The following is a 20,189-nucleotide window of genomic DNA, read 5'->3' on the forward strand; positions in this document are numbered from 1 at the left end:
GACCGGATCAAGAACGAGTGAAATATATCCAAAATATGTCGACCGGAAAATGGGCGAAAGATTCAAATCAACGCTGCCTCCAGTTCATCAGGACCGTTGATCAAAATGAAAGAAATCATGTCATCATTAACCGGGTCGTCCGCCTCTCCGGGAATCGTCGGGCGCCCGCTGGGGGAGGCCCGCGTGGTATATCCAACATCCCGGAAGGACGACGAGAGCCAGGACCAGGACCCGGGCCGAAGCCAGGTCCATGACCAGGGCCAGGGCCAGGGCGACGGGGATGCCCAGGAGGCATCGGAGGGTAGTTCGGGGGACGAGCGGCCAAAGGCGACGATGGCAAGGTCGGCCGGCGCATGCGATTGGGCGACATGGATGCAGCGGCCCGGCGAGCGTCGCGTTCGCAGTACACCTGACCGTTCCATTCAAAGTACTCGCCCTTTACGGGAATCCCGCAGGTCCGACAGGTCAAACAGTCGGGGTGGAACTTCTTGTGATCCGCCGGCCCCGGACCGCTTCTCTCGTTCGTTTCGAGATACTGGCCTTCGATACCCTTGTTGCATGCACTGCAAAGTGACCCGTTCAGTTCGTGATAGTGCTGTGCACAGTATGGGCGGTCATTCAGCACATAGAAATCGGCCGTCTCGAATGGCGATCGGCAATGGCAGCAGACGAAGCATTCGCGGTGGTATCGCCCAGTCAGGCGGCCATCCTTGGACGAGACAGACTTTCCCAGAATCGCCTCACCGCATCCCCGACAACGTCCTTTGGGACGAGGTGGCGGTCGAACGGGAGGCTCTGTCGCCGATCGAGTGATCGTGGGCCGTTCTGGGGGCTCGTTTCGAGGATCATGAGATTCTTGACGTACGAGAGGTAAGCGAGGTACGCGAGGCTCGCGAGGCTGTGGAGGAATGGTTGTTGCCTTGTCTACCACCAAGGACAGACTACCGGTATTGATAGCCGGGTCCGTCGGGGAGTCGGGACTGAGAAGTGAAGCAGGAATTCGCGGGGGTTCAAGATCAGCGGGACTTTCCGTCTTCTCGGTTTCGGGCAGCACTGGTTGCTGATTGCCATTGGCCTGCTGCTCTTTGACGACTCCCAGTCGGCTCGTCTCCGACGGCTTTGTTCTTGACAGGCTCGCTTCAGAGGGAAGACTGGAGATTGAGGTCCCGCTCCGTGTTTCAGAGGGCGACGATTCGGAAGAAGAAGAAGTCGAATTCTCCGTCGCATGATGGGGGAAATCGAGACCTAGAGCACGAGCAAACTTGGAAACTGATGTATTGCTTTCACTGCTCGAATCTGTGCCTTTCCTCGGTACATCCTTTGGCTCAGATTGCGAGACACTGGGTGGTTCAATGTCTGACACCGAGGGTCGGAAAGCTTTGTATGACATGTTGGCGGAGGACGCAGACGACGATCGTGCTTCATTAGGATCAAGCCAATCAGCGGGTAAGCCAAACGAACTTTGCGACGGGCTTCGGAAGAAGAGCTCAGCGGAGCCTCGTGTGCTGCTAAGCCGGTCTGAATTCGTATGGGACGATACACGCAATGGATCAGGAAATGGTTTCTCGGCGGTTGCTACCCCGAAATCGAACCCGCTGAAGCTGCCGCCCTTTCCGCCATGCTTCTGGCTCTCCGTCCCAGCTGATTGCTCGGCTGATGGCGAATGCTCCATCAAAGGTTCTAGATGATTGGTGCGGCCGGATGATGCCTCTTCGGTGAATTGATGTGACTCTTGAGCAATGATTCCGAATGAGGGTCGTCGACTGGACATGGCAGTCGATCGTTTGGAGCTGTTTTCACCATACCGGGTACTCCCGGCGGATGTTCCGTAACTACTCCTGCTGTCAATCGAGTCCCCAGGTCTATGGGAGATCGCTTGAGCGCGAGGCACATCATGGTGTTTCGTCAAAGGCGGGGGTGAACGTCCTCTCTCGTATCCTGACATGCGCGCACTCTGTGGAGGCAGCGGAGCCTCTCCATCCATCGCATGCGCGAATTGCGGAGAGGGCACTGGCGGTGCAGTTTGGGCTAGCTGCAACCGTGACAGCGAAGCATTTCGTTTCTTGGACATCGATCGTGGCAAGGGGAACGCCGGCAAATCGCCAACTGGTTTGATCACATCAGGCGAATCGGGTTCATCCAGAAGGGGGGAGATGCGACTCCTTTGCTGCAAATACGGCGACCGTCGTCCTGTTGATACTGAGAGCGGAGAGGGGGTTAGAGAGTCCTTTTCACTCTTCGATAGATCTTCGTTGGGGTGCAAGTACGGCCGATCTAGTAGATCCAATCACATTAGTCCACGTCTATTGATAGGAAAGGACGAGCTCGATGCGCATCATAACATACTCGCTAATGATGGATCGATGCGCGGTGGAGGCGCCGGTCGTCCCAGCCTTGGTCCAGACGGGTTCCTCAAGTGTGTTGAGACTGTCGCAGAGTCGGATTTTGGGGGAGGTGGTGGAGGCGGCGGAGATGGAGATGCTTGGGCAGAGTCAGTAAGGCAGATATATGATTGATTTATTCACAGTCGAGCAACTACCTGGCACAGGTTTGCAGACGTGATCTCCCATCTCCGAGATCTCGACACTCATCCCGCAATTGGAGCATTTGATGGTGGGCAACAAGGCCCCGTCCATCAATCCCGCCATGTCGACCGACAAAGGTCTACAGGATATACGAATCACTGATATTGTTCGTTCATTGAATTGATAAACAAGCACAAAGGTGAATGAATCCCTCAGATTAAGCAGTAGCCGTCATCTGTCCGTTTGCTTGGTCTACCACTGGTTACCATCCACGTAAGGATCCCTGCTCGTTCTGCATCGAAGACTGAATCCTGCAGTTAAAGTGGTCAAGCCAGTCCAGGAATAGCGCAATAATCAATGTTCGAGATGCATAGAAGTAGGTAGACTATATGCCAAACTGCAAGGAGTGGAGGAAGAGGAAAATGGATGATAATAATAGTCCAGTTGCTGTTTGGAACGGGTTTCTGTCGAGTGGGACCAACCGCGACTGATGGCCCTCGTGTGACGATCCAGAACTTTAGTGCTTTCTTTTTCGACGGGGCGGCCCCAATCAGGAGTAGTTCAGGATGACACGCGTTCTTGAATCGGTGTTAGTCTTATTCTGCTCTATTTTTCTCGCGGCAGAAGAAGGCTGTTGGCGGATCAAAGCGAATAATCGAACCTACGAGATGTTGGCTTGTCTGAGGCGTCGAGGTCTGATTGGGTGATGATATTTTTTTTTGTTGACGCCCCTTTTCCCATGGACCACACACAAATATTGGCCTCTGTTTGGATGCTTCTGACCTTCTATGATGATTCTTTCAGACAGACTTGGATTTCGGATTAGTCTGGTCCTCTGGATATCTGGATATCTGATAATTGAGAGCACTATCAGATACTGGGGATACTCATGATTGTGCCTCTCAGAACGGTCCATGGTCCAGGATGACAACCCCTGAACCAAGAACCACCGAAACTGCCGATCGTTCGTCAGGGGCAACTGGTCACTCTACTATCAATCCATTGGCTGTCAATACATCAGCCCTGTTCCTCCTCGGATCAAAACTCTTGAGGTTGTATCCATAATCCAACCCTGATGGTGCACGAGCCTCTTATTTGGCCTGTGTTCTCTTGCCGCCAATGTTGATATGATCATAGTGCTCTCTGATTGTTGAATCCTTCGTTGAATCCTTCGTCTGGGGATTCAAGGTTACTTGCAGGTGTCTCTAGGTGGTTCAGACGTCTTTCGTTTGCGTTCAGGTCATGGCTTACTTTGCTGGAAAAATGTGGACCTGAATATTGCCTTGAGGCAAGGGGTGCAAACTTAACCGGCCATAGTAGCTGCACTGAGCCGTCACGGCTTGGGACATCAAATGAGGAATCGATCCGCGGGACATCAATGGAGACTTGCAAGTCGGTTGATGATGACTACAGATTCGAGCATATCATCACACTCAGGCTTCTGGAAGGCCCAACTGCGCATTTTCTTAGAGATCAAGTGATCTAGGGTATTGTTTTCTATGTTGTCGGATACTCCGGACGATTGAATTCAAAACACGGGGTGTACCATGGTTGCGGGAAGATCACTTGCTGACCTCGTGAGCTCAACTATGGAGCAAACCATTCAATGAGTCTTCCTTCGAATGAAGGAAAGGTATTCATGACCGTCCCTTATGTCAACAAAGTGCAAGAATGCAGATTGTGATGGTTCTTTCAGTCAATGACCTCACAATGTCTATTGTCCTGGCATCTGATAGACTTGGACGAATGACAGCTCCCACTCATGAACTCAAGGCTCAGGAGTTGGGAACTGACTTCTCCCTTGGCAAGTCGGCACATTGAAAAATAGCACATACAAATTCTCTTTAATTTTCCATACACGGCATTGCCTGGACCTTGTGGTTATATGATTACAACCTCATAGCAGAATAGCTGCGAGCACAGAATGTCTACCTGTGGTTCACATCATATTTCTTCCAAGAACGTCTATGACTAGATCTAGCGATGTAATCCCCTGGCATATTAATTGCACTACTGGCCGTCAGGCCCGCATAAATAATTATGAGCTGAGGATGAGGCCATCGTGTTGGATGTAACCATGGAACGTCCAGCCGAGCGTCCCGCCATCTGCACACCGCAACATTCCAGGGGGCAGCAGTGCTCCATGAGGCCGTACCAGTCCACTGACATTCGTACACTCGAATCCCTGATAGATATTTGTTGTCTGTATACCAGCCTTAAATCAACCCTTTGATCTTTACTTACTTTTATTGAAATGTCCAGTTGTTCAATGTGCGAGATGGCGATTATGACCCCACGAGGCCGAGCCTATAGAGTAGGCACCTATCTCCGTACCGTCTCCATGCGAATTCCGTAGCCCGCCAATTCCAAAGCGGAGCATCACTACAACAGTAAACTGTTTTCGTCGACTCGGCCCACTCTGTTCACAAGCGATGCAAGCGCAGACCGCAGGTTGTCCTTTACTCCTGAATCGGGTCCGATGCGCTGTCTCAGTTGCATTCTCAATCTAGGCACGTTCCATGTGCTCAATTGCCTGTTGTCGGTTGTCATGATCGGTTGTCTGGCGGAGTAGTACTACGAGTATCAATGACATGAAACATGACTCATGAAGTTGTTATTTAACCAATAGATAAAGCAGTAGGTGACAGCAAAGACTGAGGTTGACGGAATAATGGCGCCCGACCTGCATTCTTGGAACCTCGGTGTATCTAACTAGTGCTATCTAGCGAGGAACAGCGTGTGCTCAGCATGCAGGCAGCAGCTTTGGGAGCTTCATCAACTGTCAATAGCAATTAATGAGCCGAGATCTTAAAGATTCTACAAAGCAAAGTGTTGCCTCGATCTGTAGAAGGCAAATGGTAGGCCAATGGACAGCATTGATGGAGGGGTACCTGGAGGGGCAGAAACGCTAGGATCTGTGCTTCTACTGATAGTCACACCGCAACTGACAATTCACTACCCTTGATTCCTGTTTTCGTTATCGCTAACAAGTCACTATTGGCACCTCGGGCCTAATTGGGGGTTAGAGCCTTGGGGAATACTCATTGAGATGGAGAAAGTGGGTTGTGGAGCAATGCGGGAGACATGGTGACTAAGGAGTATCGTGGTCCGCTTTAAATATCCTGCCGTTTTCCCTCATCGCCCCCTTGGTCTTTCTTCTCTCTCTCTCAACACATCGTACATCAGCTTCTGTTCTCCAGTCCAAGAATTTTCCTGGTTCTAAGCTTTCTGATCACACTCTCCGAGGCGTGATCGCTTAAAAACCGTCAAAATTTTCGGCACACTTCTCAACTCGTAAGTACTGCGTCATGTCTGGAACTATTCCCCGTCTCCAGGCCAGGATGCTCAATTGAGCCTTCCTTCCTCGACTGCGGGTGAATAACATCACAATTGATCTGAGCTGACATGCTTTGTCTCTAGGCGTCACCACCCGTTCAACGGCCGGCGCTCATCCTCTCGTGGTGGAGCACCGGATAGTTCACTATACATCCAATAAATCACTCGAGCTTTCAGCAACTTTTAACGCAATGGCTCCCCACGCAACCTCGGATGCTGCTGCCAATGGCGCCGTGAACGGGTCGGCTCGTACCACCACCGCTCCTCTTTTCACCGTCAACTCGCCCAACGTTGAGTACACTGACAACGAGATCAAGAGTCAGTATGCTTACCATACCACTGACATTACTCGCACCGCCGAGGGTAAGATGGTCGCCACTCCCAAGGTGACCAACTACCAGTTCAAGGTCGACCGCAAGGTCGGCAAGGTCGGTATGATGATGGTCGGTTGGGGTGGAAACAACGGGTCCACGGTGACTGCTGGTATCCTTGCCAATCGCCGCCGCCTCGTCTGGGAAACCCGCGAAGGCGAGCGCGCTGCCAACTACTACGGCTCCGTTGTCATGAGCTCCACCGTCAAGCTAGGTACTGATTGCAAGACTGGTGAGGAGATCAACATTCCGTTCCATGACATGCTCCCCATGGTCCACCCCAATGATCTTGTCATTGGCGGCTGGGACATCAGCAGCATGAACCTTGCCGATGCCATGGATCGGGCGCAGGTTCTTGAGCCAACCCTCAAGCAGCTGGTTCGTAAGGAGATGGCCGAGATGAAGCCCCTGCCCAGTATCTACTACCCCGACTTCATTGCTGCCAATCAGGAAGACCGTGCAGACAATGTCATCGAGGGCGACAAGGCTTCCTGGGCTCACGTCGAGCGTATCCAGAAGGACATGCGGTAAGTGCAACCACTGATCCAGTAATATCCGATGCTGATAAAGTCAATAGTGACTTCAAGGCTCAGAACGGCCTGGACAAGGTCATTGTCATGTGGACTGCCAACACCGAGCGCTACGCTGATATCATCCCTGGCGTCAATGACACCGCAGACAACCTGCTGAACGCTATCAAGGCCGGCCACCAGGAGGTTTCCCCCTCTACCGTGTTTGCGGTGGCTTGTATCTTGGAGAACGTTCCTTTCATCAACGGATCACCCCAGAACACTTTTGTCCCCGGTGCCATCCAGCTTGCTGAGAAGCACGGAGCCTTCATTGGTGGTGACGACTTCAAGTCTGGTCAGACCAAGATGAAGTCTGCTCTGGTTGACTTTTTGATCAACGCGGGTATCAAGCTCACCTCGATAGCCAGCTACAACCACCTGGGTAACAACGACGGCAAGAACTTGAGCTCTCAGAAGCAGTTCCGCTCCAAGGAGATCTCCAAGTCCAATGTCGTTGATGACATGGTCGCGGCGAACCACCTCCTCTACAAGGAGGGCGAACACCCCGACCACACTGTTGTCATCAAGTACATGCCCGCTGTCGGTGACAACAAGCGTGCTCTGGATGAGTACTACGCCGAGATCTTCATGGGTGGCCACCAGACCATCAGTTTGTTCAACATCTGCGAGGACTCTCTGCTTGCTTCCCCTCTGATCATCGACCTGGTTGTCATCGCCGAGATGATGACTCGCATCACCTGGAAGTCAGCCGATGACGCCGAGTACAAGGGATTCCACAGTGTTCTCAGTGTCCTCAGCTACATGCTTAAGGTATTTTATCCTACTATCTTCCTCTGGATATAGACTAATGGCCTACAGGCTCCTCTGACTCCTCCTGGCACCCCTGTCGTCAATGCTCTCGCCAAGCAGCGCTCTGCTCTGACCAACATCTTCCGGGCCTGTGTTGGTCTCCAGCCTGACTCTGAGATGACTCTGGAGCACAAGCTCTTCTAGAGACACTTGCACAATCCTGCTATCGCTTCTGCGCATTAATACCTATCAATAGCCAACTATAGCCACTCATTAACATGAATCCAATCATCGTACTTACTGTACCGTCACGGCCACTGTAGTTTCTCATTGCGTATCATGTCATGTTTTAGTCATCGAACTCTTGCTCGCGCTTTGAACCGAATGAAATGGCAGTTATATATCGACTTATCCACAGTATATATGTCTCAGCTCAATACACCTTGGAAGTCCATGAGATCAGTGCCGATGCTACTTCGCCCTACCAATCTCACTATACGCATTCAAAGCCGGCTGACCCCCAAGATGCGCGTAAAGCACAGTCTTCCCCGCAAACTCGCCCTTCTTCGCCAAATCAATCAACCCCGCGAAACTCTTCCCTTCGTACACAGGGTCTGTAATGAACGCATCTTTGCTGGCGGCATACTCCATAGCCTTGATGGTCCCCTCGCCAGGCACCCCGTAAACCCCCTCATGGTAATTCTCATCCAGAACCACATCCTCCTCGGAGATATCCTCCTCCTTCAATCCAATCTTAGCAGCTGTACCCCTCGCAATCCGCAAAACCTGCGCCCTCGTCTCCGCCGGCCGCGCGGACGCATCAATCCCAATAACCCGCCTTTTTCTGCTGCCAGGCTCCATCCGCTCCAGCAACTTGAAACCAGCAACCATCCCCGCAAACGTACTCCCCGTCACCGCACACACAACCACCACATCGAAGAACACCCCCATCTCGCGCTCCTGCATCGCCACCTCAAACGCCCACCGCGCAAACCCCAGCCCGCCGAGCGGATGGTCAGACGCACCCGCAGGGATGTAGTACGCGCGCTCGCCGCGCGCCTCACACTCGCCCATCAACTGCTTCAGACTCTCTTTATGCTCGATGCCGAAGCCCGCAGGATGCAGCCGCACATCCGCGCCCATCAGCCGCGACAGCTGGATGTTGCCTACCCGGTCATAATGGGCGTCCTTCCAATCAACCCAGTGCTCCTGCACGAGACGGGCGGTGAGGCCTGCGTGTGCGGCGGCGGCGGCGACCTGGCGGGTGTGGTTGGATTGGACGCCGCCGATGGAGAGCAGGGTAGTGGCGTTTTGGGCGAGGGCGTCGGCGAGGAGGTACTCGAGTTTGCGGGTTTTGTTGCCGCCGTAGGCGAGGGCGGAGTTGAGGTCTTCGCGTTTGGCGTAGATGGTGGCGTGCAGGTCGGCGGAGGTGTTGGGGAGGGGGTGGATGGGGGAGGGGCCGAGGGTGAGGGTGTAGCGGGGGGTGGAGGCGAAGGGTTCTGGGAGGGGGATTTCTAGGGTCATTTTGCTTTGCTTTTGTTTCTTTGTCTGGTGGTTGAGGTTGATTTGTAGAGGTGAAGGGCAGCGGTAGCTGCCCTCTTTATACTGCAGGCCAGTATCTCAAGTGCCTCATGTCACTGAGACGGCGTGGGTTGTAACTGGTATGCTTATCAGCATGCATCGTCAGTCATTCTCCGATGGAATTGAGCATCGGACGTTGTCCGCTTGATAGGAGAAGCCGTTGGAGTTACGGAGTAGTCATGGAATTCCGATGCGGGGTCGAGGTGATGGTATCTCTGTGGTGGGGAAGTTGCGCGTCTCCGTAAGACAAGATCTAGTGTATTCAAATTGGTTGCAGAGGGGTAGTCGTAATGATCAAGGATCAGCAAGGTCCTCGGTCACTGACGGATAACCCTGCAGTGAGGACCTTGCGAGCATTAGAAACGTACAAGTAGTCGCTTGGTAAACCGTTCTATCTACTTCGAATTGCCCAAACTCATACAGATTCAATTGCAATAAAGAATGGTATATTGATACGCCATAGATCGTCAGCTCGTCTGTATCTGATTTTACACATGGAGAAAAAAAAAAGCCCCCTCTACGACATGTCGACAACGCAGCGGATGCAGTCACCCTGCTTCATCTGCTCAAAGGCAGTGTTGATCTTCGAGAGCGGTTCACGGTGGGTGATGAACTCGTCCACCTTGAGCTCGCCGTTCAGGTAGTCGTCGACCAGACCGGGCAGCTGTGTACGACCCTTGATACCACCGAACGCGCATCCTTTCCACACACGGCCAGTAACCAGTTGGAACGCTATTGATCGTGAGTACATCGCCACTAAATGATAGGGCACACACTTACGTCTGGTAGAAATCTCCTGGCCAGCAGCAGCAACACCGATGATGATACTTTCGCCCCAACCCTTGTGGCAGGCTTCCAGGGCGGCGCGCATAACACCGACGTTACCGGTGCAGTCGAAAGTGTAGTCGCAACCACCATCGGTCATCTCAATGAGCTGCTCCTGGATAGTCTTGCCGTTGAGTTTGGTGGGGTTGACAAAGTCGGTGGCACCGAACTTGCGAGCCCACGCCTCCTTGCTGTCGTTGACATCGACAGCAATGATCTTGCCCGCCTTGTTCTTGACAGCACCCTGGATGACGGAAAGACCAACACAGCCAGCACCGAAGACAGCCACGTTCGAGCCCTCCTCGACCTTGGCGGTGACAACGGCCGCACCGTAGCCGGTGGTGATGCCACAACCGAGCAGGCAGGACCGGTCAGTAGGGATCTTGGGTGTGACAGCGACAACGGAGATATCAGCAACAACGGTGTACTGGGAGAAGGTGGAAGTGCCCATGAAGTGCAACAGGTCCTTGCCACGGGCCTTGAACCGTGAAGTCCCGTCGGGCATCACGCCCTTGCCCTGTGTGGCACGGATCTTGCCGCAGAGGTTGGTCTTGCCGGACTTGCAGAACTTGCACTCACGGCACTCGGGGGTGCTTCATACCGGCATTAGCTGGATATTCCTCGGCAGGTTGAGCGCGGGAACGTACTAAAGAGCAATGACATAGTCACCGGGCTTCACCGAGGTGACACCCTCTCCTACCGACTCGACAATACCAGCACCCTCGTGTCCGAGAATGACGGGGAAAGCTCCCTCGGGGTCCTTTCCAGACAGTGTGTAGGCATCTGAAGCCGATTAGCCGTTGTCACCTTTTCTGAAGCTTCTTCCCAACCTAGAGATACCAACCTGTGTGGCAGACACCGGTGTGCAGAACCTGGATACGGACTTCGTGGGCCTTGGGGGGTGCAACCTCGACATCCTCAATCGAGAGAGGCTCGCCAGCGCCCCATGCAACGGCAGCCTACAGTTCCCATTAAGATTTAGCTTGTGTGCGCGGAAGGGGCCCAGCATAGCCTAGTCAAGCTGGATTCCGGAAGGGTGCAGTAGCGTCAATGATCGTACCTTGCAAGTGATGGTCTGAATGTCCAGTCAGCAGCCACTTTTTACGAGAAGGTGATCAATTTTGATGACATAGCGCCGATATCGACTCACCTTTCCAACAGTGTCGGCCATGATGTCAACGGGTTCGGAGTTCGGATGGTACGGGAACTCTGTGGAAGAGGAGCGCAGGGAAGGTGAAGTAAAGAATTGTACAATAAGCGTGCAAGCCTGATTATAAAGAAGAAGGTTGCTCGAGACGAGTCGATCGGGAAGTGGATCTTTGGTCCTCTGAGGAGGTCAAAATTCGACGAGGGGGAGGGGATGATGGTGGGGTGAGGGGTAGCGATACTTAGAACAGACGCCGACGGGAAACTCTCGGGTTGGACAATCTCATATTCTGGGTTATGACTCCTCTTCCCTTACATTTGGATCATGACGAGTGGATCTTTATTAATAATAGTAGTAGTAACAAGCCAGAATTGCATATAATCCCCTCATATCTCCGCATTCTCCAACTGATGTTGTGATGTTCTGCTGCTGCAGTTGATCCAGCTTCATTGTACGGGTAGACTGTTCATTACTACGATGCAATCAACCTTTAGGGAATATGAGCTCTAGAGCCAGCTCAGCAACACTCTATCGTACAACTCGATTGTCAATGAGCAATATTATCCTGGCTCGACAACCTCTATACACCCAGATAGCGAGCTCAAGTCCGAGTTCGGCCTGTTCTCTCAACCAAGCGGAGCTATGATAAGAGCGTCGAAAAGGGTAATGTTTTCCGGGCGACATTTGGTCCGTGTCCCCGCCAAGACCATCACCAGCTACGAGCCTATGAGGCAGGATAGCTACCAGGAGGAACAATGGGTAGATAGATGCCGACAGAATGCTGCGTTTTATCGTTCAATTGAATCGACTAATCTCACAGCTTTGACACGAATCGACCAATATGTTACGATCGTCGGGCTAATTAGATTGTCATCACCCAAATTGGAGATTTTTCCCAGCCTTATCCTTGTGTCAGGCTTGCTTGTCTCTGATAAGAAAGCTTCAACTGCGTCATACTGAGTTAGCTATCACCTAGACATATACCCATGAAAGTATGTCGTCTCAAATGGCTGTCTTTTGCGGCTTCACTGCCTCTAATTTTCTGCATTGGACAATGTGACGGGCCATCAACCCATCAAGGGCTACCGTCTCACGATAACGAAAGTAGGAATATGCTATATGGTACATGTTACACAGATCAAAGCAAGCCCAGATGATACCTCCCACTATAGCCCCTTCCCGGCGGATTCTCCTCCGCTTTCATGCAGGAACCAGCCCAAATACCCATTCATTGAGCCGAAGACGATCATGCCCCAGAGCCGTGAGATAGAACCCAACGCATTTTATACACCATACGAGGAGAAGAGACAAGACCATGGGTAGATTACCGGCCAGGCATCTGTCCACCCTGCATCATAGCAGCGTTCTGCTCCTGGAAGCGCTCGTTCAAGCGGCCGGAAGCCTTCATATATTTGTCCACACAGCGCATAACACAGCCTTCTTCACGGGAGATGAGGGACTTGGTGGTGAAGTCGTTGACGCAGTTGTCGAAGCAGCGCTGGACGAGCTTGGAGTACATCTGTATGGCGGAAAACAGTCAGAAGCAGGCCTCAACGGTCGACGGCTCGAAGATATTGGACACTGGGTAAGACAAATTGGGCGGCGGGATTAAGACGACAGATAAGAACGTACAGTCATAAACTCCTTCAGTTGCTTCCTTTCCATGCGAGAAGCGAGCTCTCGCTGTTCCGCGGCTGTAAGTCTGATGTCCCATGTTAGTTTAGCGCAGGAACCTAAGACGGGCTTGCTGAAGACTTGCTGAAGACTCCATAAGCAAAAAGGACTTACCCGTCCATTATGATGTGATTTAGATGTGGCTTGAAAGACAAAGCAAAAGAGAAATCTGGATGGTGATGTTTCAATCAAGCACAATAATCTTTGATGAGCCGGCACTTGATAACCTTCGAGGCTGCGGAAGCTACTGTTTTCAGTCACGTGATACCTATGAGCTCATGTGACCTTAGGCAGTCTCTTCTGCTTTCGCAGAGTGAGTACGGAGTACTTCTCTAGACTATGAAATGATGCGTCATTGTGTAGATTTTAAATTCATGGATTTAATAATTAACAGTCAATCTATCAGTACACCAATTTTATGAGCCCTTATTGAGAAGCGCGCCTAATCAGTGCCGTTCAGGCTTCTGCTTCAGCTCCTTCCGCGGTTATACAACGGAGGGAAGCTCATCCACACCCGAAAGGTCACACCCGACTTGACTCTATAACTACTAAGACTAACCCCTTTAGGATAGTCGAGCGTCCAACTTAAAAAAAGAACGCTGCCACCAGCTTGAAGTTGGGCCCTGGACAGGCTGGACTTACTCCGTAGTTGATCTGAAATTGTGGCATGGACAGAACCATGGTCATCAGCCTTGCTACATTGCCAACCCCACCAGGGTCACCACCCATATACATACCTTCTCGAAGTGATCACAGCTACCGTAGATAATCAATGGGATGAATGCTCTCTTGCTCTGGCTTGAATTATCTACGGCTTTGACGGCCAGTTTCCGATAGGACGTTTTTCTCTTATTGCTAAAAGTTTCTGATGTTCGTTCTGTCCACAGTTGCATATGTGGCATACTGGCATTAGCTTCCGGGTGGTTTTGGTGGATCAGTGGCTTCACTCCGTACCTGTCTGAATTCATCCGTAGATTATTATTGACTGTACCGCGGCGGACTCCGACCGGTATTGCAATATCTGTCTTCAGTAGAGTTCAATTAGCATATATATTGAGCTTACATCTGTGGCGTGTACCCCCTGTCAGCCTTGGAACCGTTTGGTATGCCAGTTACCCAGTCTACGGAGTAATGAAGAGCCTGTTCTGTTCATCGTCATTGTATCATTCTTAGTTATGGAGTACAGTGCTGTGCCTTTCTTTGTGTTCGGGACCTGGCGACTAGGTCTTCTGGACCCAAGGGTCTCGATTGCTTGGGGGGAGGTGACTCTCTTATTACTTTTCCCCTTCGACAAGACCTAGTCCGTACTCAGTACCTTACTATCTACCACCTTTGGTCTAGTGCTACCTTTTACTTGGTCGAAACTAGCCGTCCCTGCTATGTACTCCTGTAGGCGGGGAATCGTCAGCGTTCCATCGACTTTCTCGACAGTCTAGACAACTAAGGCAAGCAGGACTGCAGGACTCCAAAACTTCCAGAGCTGCTGGTTCCTTGGTTCTGGGTCTTTTCACTACTCATATGGAGTATAGCAACAAGCAATCATTACATAGCGCCTGTAAGGTACCTGTCTAGTTATTATGTATGTACTCCGTAGATGGTAGTCGATCACTCGTCAAGAAAATTATCCTCTAACCTTACTTACCTCAGCGGTCATGGTCATAGAAGGTAATAATAATAATAATAATAAATCAGTTCAGCCCATCCTTCGTGGTGTTCCACCAATCCTTTCTCTACTCCTCCTCTCTTTCAGGCGTTCAAACTGATCATTGAATGAAAATCACACCCCAGTCTCCATTTAGTCTTCGCTCCCTTGAACTGACAGCTTCTTTAAGGGATTGGTTCTTCCCCTCCCTTTCCACAGTTCCCAGGAGGAGCCTGAAGCCACTGTCAGCCTGAAGAGAGTAACTGTCCCTTGTGCCTCTCCAATCTAATCACCCTTTCTTCCATCCACCGTACCTCTTACCCCCCTCCAACTTGACCACTTTTTTTTCCCGCCCTCTTCCTCCTTCTTTCCCCTGTACTCCCGTCCTCACCATTTCAGCTCCGTCTCATCGCCACTCGGTCGCATTTATCATCCAGGCATCCACGGGACTTATCGAGCTGGATTTCCCCGCATTATTAACTGACCGTCTCCTTCGTCGATCCGCTGTGGGCGTTGCGGACGGCGCGCGGCTCTTTCTCCCGCTGGTTTGATTAGTCCTCGTGCTATTTTGGGATCACAGTCCCAGCCTCGGGGATCCTGCGAAAACACGAGGGCGGTGACGAAGGACTCGATTTTATCACCTTCCCCAGAGTTACTCTTTCGAATAACAGGCCCTATAGACCTCCCGCCAACTTACATTTCTCGGACACTCTCGACATCATGGTGACAGGCAAGTCGCAGCCTGGCACTGAGCCGATCCACCCCCTCCCACCCTCTGCGAACCATGACGGAATCGCGACCTCTCCACCATCAAAGCGAGACCTGGCGTCTTGGTGGAGGCAGTTTAAACGTAACACGAGGAAAGAGGATGTCAAAGGTACGCTACTTGGAAGAAGAGAGCCCCTGTCTGTTGGAGGCGCTGGTTTCTGAGTTGCCTGGGATGGGCGACCTCGGTTGCGAACCAGCGCTCCTGGCCTATGCGACACCTTTGCTGCAGTTGAACGAACTTGACAGCTAGCCCTGTATTTGTTGTGCTTGCTACATCCATTCTGCGTGCAATTGCTATGAGCGTATCCAGAAAACTGCTCTGCTTGGTGCTTGGATCATTTCTGAGACCTATTTCTTACGTGAGGCTAATCCGCATTTTCTCACAGAAAAACCTCAGGGTATCTTCGGTGTTCCCCTCAACGTCAGTATCAAATATGCGAATGTCGCGATCTCCCTCACGAACGATAACGGCGAAAGCTTCATCTACGGTTATGTGCCCATCGTCGTCGCCAAGTGTGGTGTCTTCTTGAAGGAAAAAGGTACGAACAATCAATCTTCTTCGCTCGGGCGAACGGCCTACTGATCGCGGTTTTACTTCCAGCAACGGACGTCGAAGGCATTTTCCGTTTGAATGGATCTGCGAAACGTATCAAGGACCTGCAGGAGATCTTTGATTCTCCAGAGCGATATGGAAAAGGGCTGGATTGGACCGGATACACTGTGCACGATGCTGCAAATGTCCTGCGTCGCTACCTTAACCAACTCCCTGAGCCGATCGTCCCTTTGGACTTTTACGAGCGGTTTCGCGAGCCGCTACGCGCGTACCAGAGGCAGGTCCAGGAAAATGGATCCTCCGCTGATTCGGATGCTTTTGATCATGCAAAGGCTGTCGCGGCCTACCAGCAATTGATTAGGGAACTTCCCCCACTGAACAAACAGCTGCTTCTCTACATCCTTGATCTCCTCGCCGTCTTCGCGTCCAAGTCTGACCAGAATCGAATGACTTCGGCTAACCTCTCCGCCATTTTTCAACCTGGGCTACTGTCTCACCCACAGCACGATATGTCGCCAGATGAGTACAAGCTGAGTCAGGATGTTTTGATTTTCCTGATTGAAAACCAGGACCACTTCCTTTTCGGAATGAATGGTACTGCCGCAGATGAACAGACCCTGAAGGAGGTCGAGGGCGGTACTGCTCGCCGGACGACGACGAATTCTAATATTAGACGCTCAGTATCCAGCGCGAGCGGCGGCGCGGATAGCTTCCGCAAGTACGAGAATCTGCGTAGGAACGTCTCCGTGTCCTCGAAGCATTCGCGTCATTCAAACAACTCTCCTGGACCGGTGACACCAACCTCCTTGAGTGGTGTTGGAGTCCATCGGAGCAACACATTGCCATCTAAAATGTCACCAATATCTTCCGCGAGGTATGGCAGGGTTCAGGAATCGACCAGTGTTCAACCGTCTGGGCTCAACCCTTCTGTCCAGAATTCCCGGTCATCCAGCCGCGCCCCAACGTCGCGGGAGGAAACTAGCCAAACGACGCCGGCGCCTCCATTAGGATCCAACGCCGAGTCTGGCACTACATACATTCACTCATCCACCCATGGCCCCATGCCAAAAGTCGCCGAAGCCCGCGCGCCCATCGCCGAGAAGCCTGTCATTCAAGACCCCCTACCGACCCTGGTGTCCTCCCCTCCGCCGCCCGTCGTGACTCCAACTAAAGAGCGAAAGTTGTCTAGTTTCTTCACCAAGTCCCCTCCGCAGAACGGTGAGCTGAAGGAACCCCGTCAGCCAAATCGCCTGAAGAAGAAGCGGATTTCAGGAAGTGCCAGCGAAAGTGCTCACAGTTCTTCCCTGTCACTACAGGCAGCCCCAGGTGAATCTGTTGTGAGCGTCGTCCCCTCGGCTACACGGGCACACGAAGCAGATGGTGAAGCCGGAGGGGCGACCCCAAGACCTCCTAACACGACAAATCCCGGAGATGATGCCACCATTAACGCCGCTGAAGAGAAGCAAGGGGTCCAGAATGACTTGCACAATGCAGACAATTCGCTGAGACCGCATGGTTCGCGCACACCCTCCATGAACTCTCGCTCCTCATTCACAGATCATTCGGATCTCGATCAAACAGACGAGAAAGCGGACCGCCGAGAGCACCGACGGAGTTGGAGGTTCCATCGGTCGTCTAAACGCAGCAACGAACAAATCGGACTCGGTCTTGCATCGCCACCCCTTTCCGCATCAAATCCCAGCGCTGAGCGCAGCACGACCTCAGTTGGCAGTTGGCACCAATCCAGCAAGAGCTCGCCATCGGATCCGCAGCAGTTCGCCAGCGACCCATCCCAGCAACCTTTGAGCCTGGACGCTGAGATAAGCAATAGCGCAGCTCCAAAGGAAAGCGTAGAGCCCGAGAAGCGGAGCCTCTTTGGAAAATTCAAAGCCAAGGTTGCGCAGGTTCGGGATGGCGTGAGAGATTCGGAACGAGACCGTACCAGAAGCCCGGCGCAACCGGATTCTGAGAGACCTGCGTCCAACCATACCATGTCCCCTGCTGGCAAGGACAGAATCAGCAGTGGACCTGCGCCAATTGAGGTGCCAAAGGAGAGCAGAGAAGAGCAAACGCGCTCCCCAGTATCCCCAATCATGTCCAGCTCCGGCCTGCCCCCGGCGATCCCGGAGGAACCCCGCACTCCGGAGAGTCCTGTCATGTTGCGTACCGATCCGGACTTGGACAAGGAAGCATCAGCCGCTGTCCCTGCTGATCCAAGCAACCCATCGCACACTGAAGCTCTTGCTGTCGCGCAGCCTGAACAGAACAAAGAACCTCTACTAAATTAGATGCCCTCGTTAGGCTCTGCAGGGCTATTACCCTGAGCGCCCCGGAACAATCTGCTGGGCGAGCCACTGCTCGCCCTATGTCACTTTTTGGAATGTAACGCAGCCAGATGCTTTTTTGCGATGCTTTTCAGTCCTTTGGTATGCTCGGAAGTGAGCCGGTATTCGATTATTCTTGTGTATTTTTCTCTATGCGTGTCGAACTCCTAGCTATAAGTTCGCTTGCACGATTTGTTCTCGCCTCGATTCTGCACCCTCTTTTGATTTGCTGGCTATGATATTCAGGTGCCTATCTAGAGCAGCGGTGTTGAAGCTTTTTGCTGTCTCTTTGTTTCTCGAGGCCAACTCGATGAGTGGGACTGTATATCGCGTCTACTGTTCGGTGGGAGTGTCCCATTCATACCCCTGATCCCCTTTCTGTTACGCCGTTTCATGCGTCACGATTTACGTTTTCCTGTATTTCCTTTCGTCCTCGCTACGGGGTAGTTGGCTTTGCTTCTGTGTTACCTGTCAGTCGTGTGGGTATAGGACGGAAAAACAAAAGACATAGAGCACTTTTCGAACGCTTGATCGCTTCCTGTCAGCATTATGTAATCAGTAGTGTCATTTGCGCCCATGAATGAGGACGACGTAGGGTCATCATCAAGAGTAACTATTCAAATGACTGGTCTGTGCCTGAAAATGAAGGCGGCATATTGACACCTAACAGTGAAGGCAACCAAGCCATAGCTCACGGACGAGCCAATCAGGAGTCAGGGGATCCGACCCTGCCGCCGAACTCTCCGAAATAATTCAGCATCGTCTCCAACTAGCTCAAGTTTCAAACCTCACTCGTGCTCAACATCGCCCTCGCACACTCCTTTGAATACTCCACAAGGGCGCTCCTGCGCCCATCAGTCCTGTCATCATGACTTCAGCGCCACCCTCCCCCCTCCGCGCAGCCAATGCCGCCTCCTCCGCGCCAGTCCCCCCTCCGGCCATGAAACCCTCCGCTCCGCCCGTGAATATCCTCTCAACGCAACTCGCCCGAACATACTCGTTCGTCCATCCCGCCGCGCTGCTGGCCATTCTGGCTACACGGTTCCAGGCGCTGGTCGCTGATCCCGTCGCGGAAATGCTGAATACACTCCCCTTCTTGGCGCTCCTGCAGGTGACATACGTGATGGTGTGTCTGCCGCCCGCGGGGTCGGTGCTGTCCTCGCCGCCGGCGTCTCCGGTAGGCGAGGGGGACGAGAAGGAGAAGGAGAAGGAGAAAGAGAGAGAGAAGAGGAAGCTCCCGCTTCGAGCGGGGAAGCTCGCCCGGAGGAAGAACCAGGCGCATGCGGCCGGTTTGTCCGCGAAGTTGACGGTACGCACCTCTTGTCTTGCTCATTTTCATTACAGTTCATTCAATGCTGATGCTAAAGTTGTTGTGGTGAACAGCCCGCCCTTCTCTCCCTAATCCTCACCTTCCTCCTCGCGACCCCCGTCCTCGCACTCCTCCTCGTTCTCTTCGGCGCCCCCCTGACAACACACAATGCCGAGACGGTCCTCTGCGCCGCGCACATGGCGCTCCTGGCCTCGACAGCGCTGATCTACGTGCATGGTGTTGACGGCGCCGTGTGGCGCGAGGTGTGGGCGTTTGCGCGCCCGGCTGATGCCGTCTGGGGCGGTGCGCTGGGAACGGCTCTCGGGGCGTGGTTTGGGGCTGTGCCGATTCCGCTGGATTGGTGAGTATCTCCCCCTCTGGTTCTGGATTGGGGTTGTGGATGCTGATGCCGATGATGGGTAGGGACCGTCCGTGGCAGGCTTTTCCGATTACTATTCTGACGGGTGCGTATATCGGGTTTGCGGTGGGGTCTGTGGTTTCTCGGTCGTCGTGGTTGTTTGGGAAATGGCTTGAGTTTACGCCGGAGCAGGATGATCGGGATAAGAAGACGGAGTGAACGGGGTAGGACTTGGAAGACTGCGCTGGGTTGAGGCATGGCATTTAGCGTCGGTAGTCGGCTTTTATGGTTCTTGTAGATAGTACGTAGTAATAGTGTTGATTGCTGCATCTCTTGTTTGACGGGTCAGATTTGGAGTTTCTGTTTTACTTCCGGAGCCTGTATATGTCCTTCAATCTATTGGTATCTGTATAAGGAAGGAATTATAGATCAAGTGAATGGTGGTATCATAGTACAG

At 52.5% G+C, this 20,189-nt stretch overlaps 7 protein-coding genes across 7 annotated transcripts, besides 4 other annotated features; 3 read left to right on the plus strand and 4 right to left on the minus strand.

Moving 5' to 3' along the window:
• Positions 1-115: 115 nt before the first annotated feature.
• On the minus strand, positions 116-2,648 carry NFIA_033310 (LIM domain protein; the record flags this gene model as incomplete). Its single annotated transcript, XM_001265661.1, has 3 exons — positions 116-2,274; positions 2,347-2,481; positions 2,540-2,648. 3 exons carry the CDS (start codon positions 2,646-2,648, stop codon positions 116-118), a joined length of 2,403 nt encoding a protein of 800 aa, XP_001265662.1.
• Positions 217-261: a microsatellite.
• Positions 2,649-3,674: 1,026 nt separating the features above from the next.
• Positions 3,675-3,699: a microsatellite.
• Positions 3,700-6,052: 2,353 nt separating this feature from the next.
• NFIA_033320 (inositol-3-phosphate synthase INO1) lies at positions 6,053-7,755 on the plus strand (the record flags this gene model as incomplete). Its single annotated transcript, XM_001265662.1, has 3 exons — positions 6,053-6,759; positions 6,810-7,572; positions 7,621-7,755. The coding sequence occupies 3 exons, from the start codon at positions 6,053-6,055 to the stop codon at positions 7,753-7,755; spliced, it is 1,605 nt and encodes a 534-aa protein (XP_001265663.1).
• Positions 7,756-8,022: 267 nt separating this feature from the next.
• Positions 8,023-9,075, minus strand: NFIA_033330 (putative 1-aminocyclopropane-1-carboxylate deaminase; the record flags this gene model as incomplete). Its single annotated transcript, XM_001265663.1, has 1 exon — positions 8,023-9,075. The coding sequence occupies one exon, from the start codon at positions 9,073-9,075 to the stop codon at positions 8,023-8,025; it is 1,053 nt and encodes a 350-aa protein (XP_001265664.1).
• Positions 9,076-9,649: 574 nt separating this feature from the next.
• Positions 9,650-11,128, minus strand: NFIA_033340 (bifunctional alcohol dehydrogenase/S-(hydroxymethyl)glutathione dehydrogenase; the record flags this gene model as incomplete). Its single annotated transcript, XM_001265664.1, has 5 exons — positions 9,650-9,864; positions 9,913-10,550; positions 10,605-10,740; positions 10,802-10,916; positions 11,108-11,128. 5 exons carry the CDS (start codon positions 11,126-11,128, stop codon positions 9,650-9,652), a joined length of 1,125 nt encoding a protein of 374 aa, XP_001265665.1.
• Positions 11,129-12,428: 1,300 nt separating this feature from the next.
• On the minus strand, positions 12,429-12,900 carry tim9 (protein transporter TIM9; the record flags this gene model as incomplete). The annotated part of the gene is made up of 3 exons (XM_001265665.1): positions 12,429-12,623; positions 12,737-12,806; positions 12,893-12,900. 3 exons carry the CDS (start codon positions 12,898-12,900, stop codon positions 12,429-12,431), a joined length of 273 nt encoding a protein of 90 aa, XP_001265666.1.
• A 1,544-nt stretch (positions 12,901-14,444) lies between these two features.
• Positions 14,445-14,465: a microsatellite.
• A 675-nt stretch (positions 14,466-15,140) lies between these two features.
• On the plus strand, positions 15,141-18,029 carry NFIA_033360 (putative Rho GTPase activator (Sac7); the record flags this gene model as incomplete). The annotated part of the gene is made up of 3 exons (XM_001265666.1): positions 15,141-15,297; positions 15,575-15,727; positions 15,790-18,029. 3 exons carry the CDS (start codon positions 15,141-15,143, stop codon positions 18,027-18,029), a joined length of 2,550 nt encoding a protein of 849 aa, XP_001265667.1.
• Positions 18,030-18,933: 904 nt separating this feature from the next.
• On the plus strand, positions 18,934-19,951 carry NFIA_033370 (PIG-F family protein; the record flags this gene model as incomplete). Its single annotated transcript, XM_001265667.1, has 3 exons — positions 18,934-19,374; positions 19,449-19,735; positions 19,798-19,951. 3 exons carry the CDS (start codon positions 18,934-18,936, stop codon positions 19,949-19,951), a joined length of 882 nt encoding a protein of 293 aa, XP_001265668.1.
• Positions 19,258-19,299: a microsatellite.
• Positions 19,952-20,189: the final 238 nt, after the last annotated feature.

Source organism: Aspergillus fischeri, genomic scaffold (assembly GCF_000149645.3).
Source record: "Aspergillus fischeri NRRL 181 1099437636247 genomic scaffold, whole genome shotgun sequence".
Taxonomy (NCBI): domain Eukaryota; kingdom Fungi; phylum Ascomycota; class Eurotiomycetes; order Eurotiales; family Aspergillaceae; genus Aspergillus; species Aspergillus fischeri.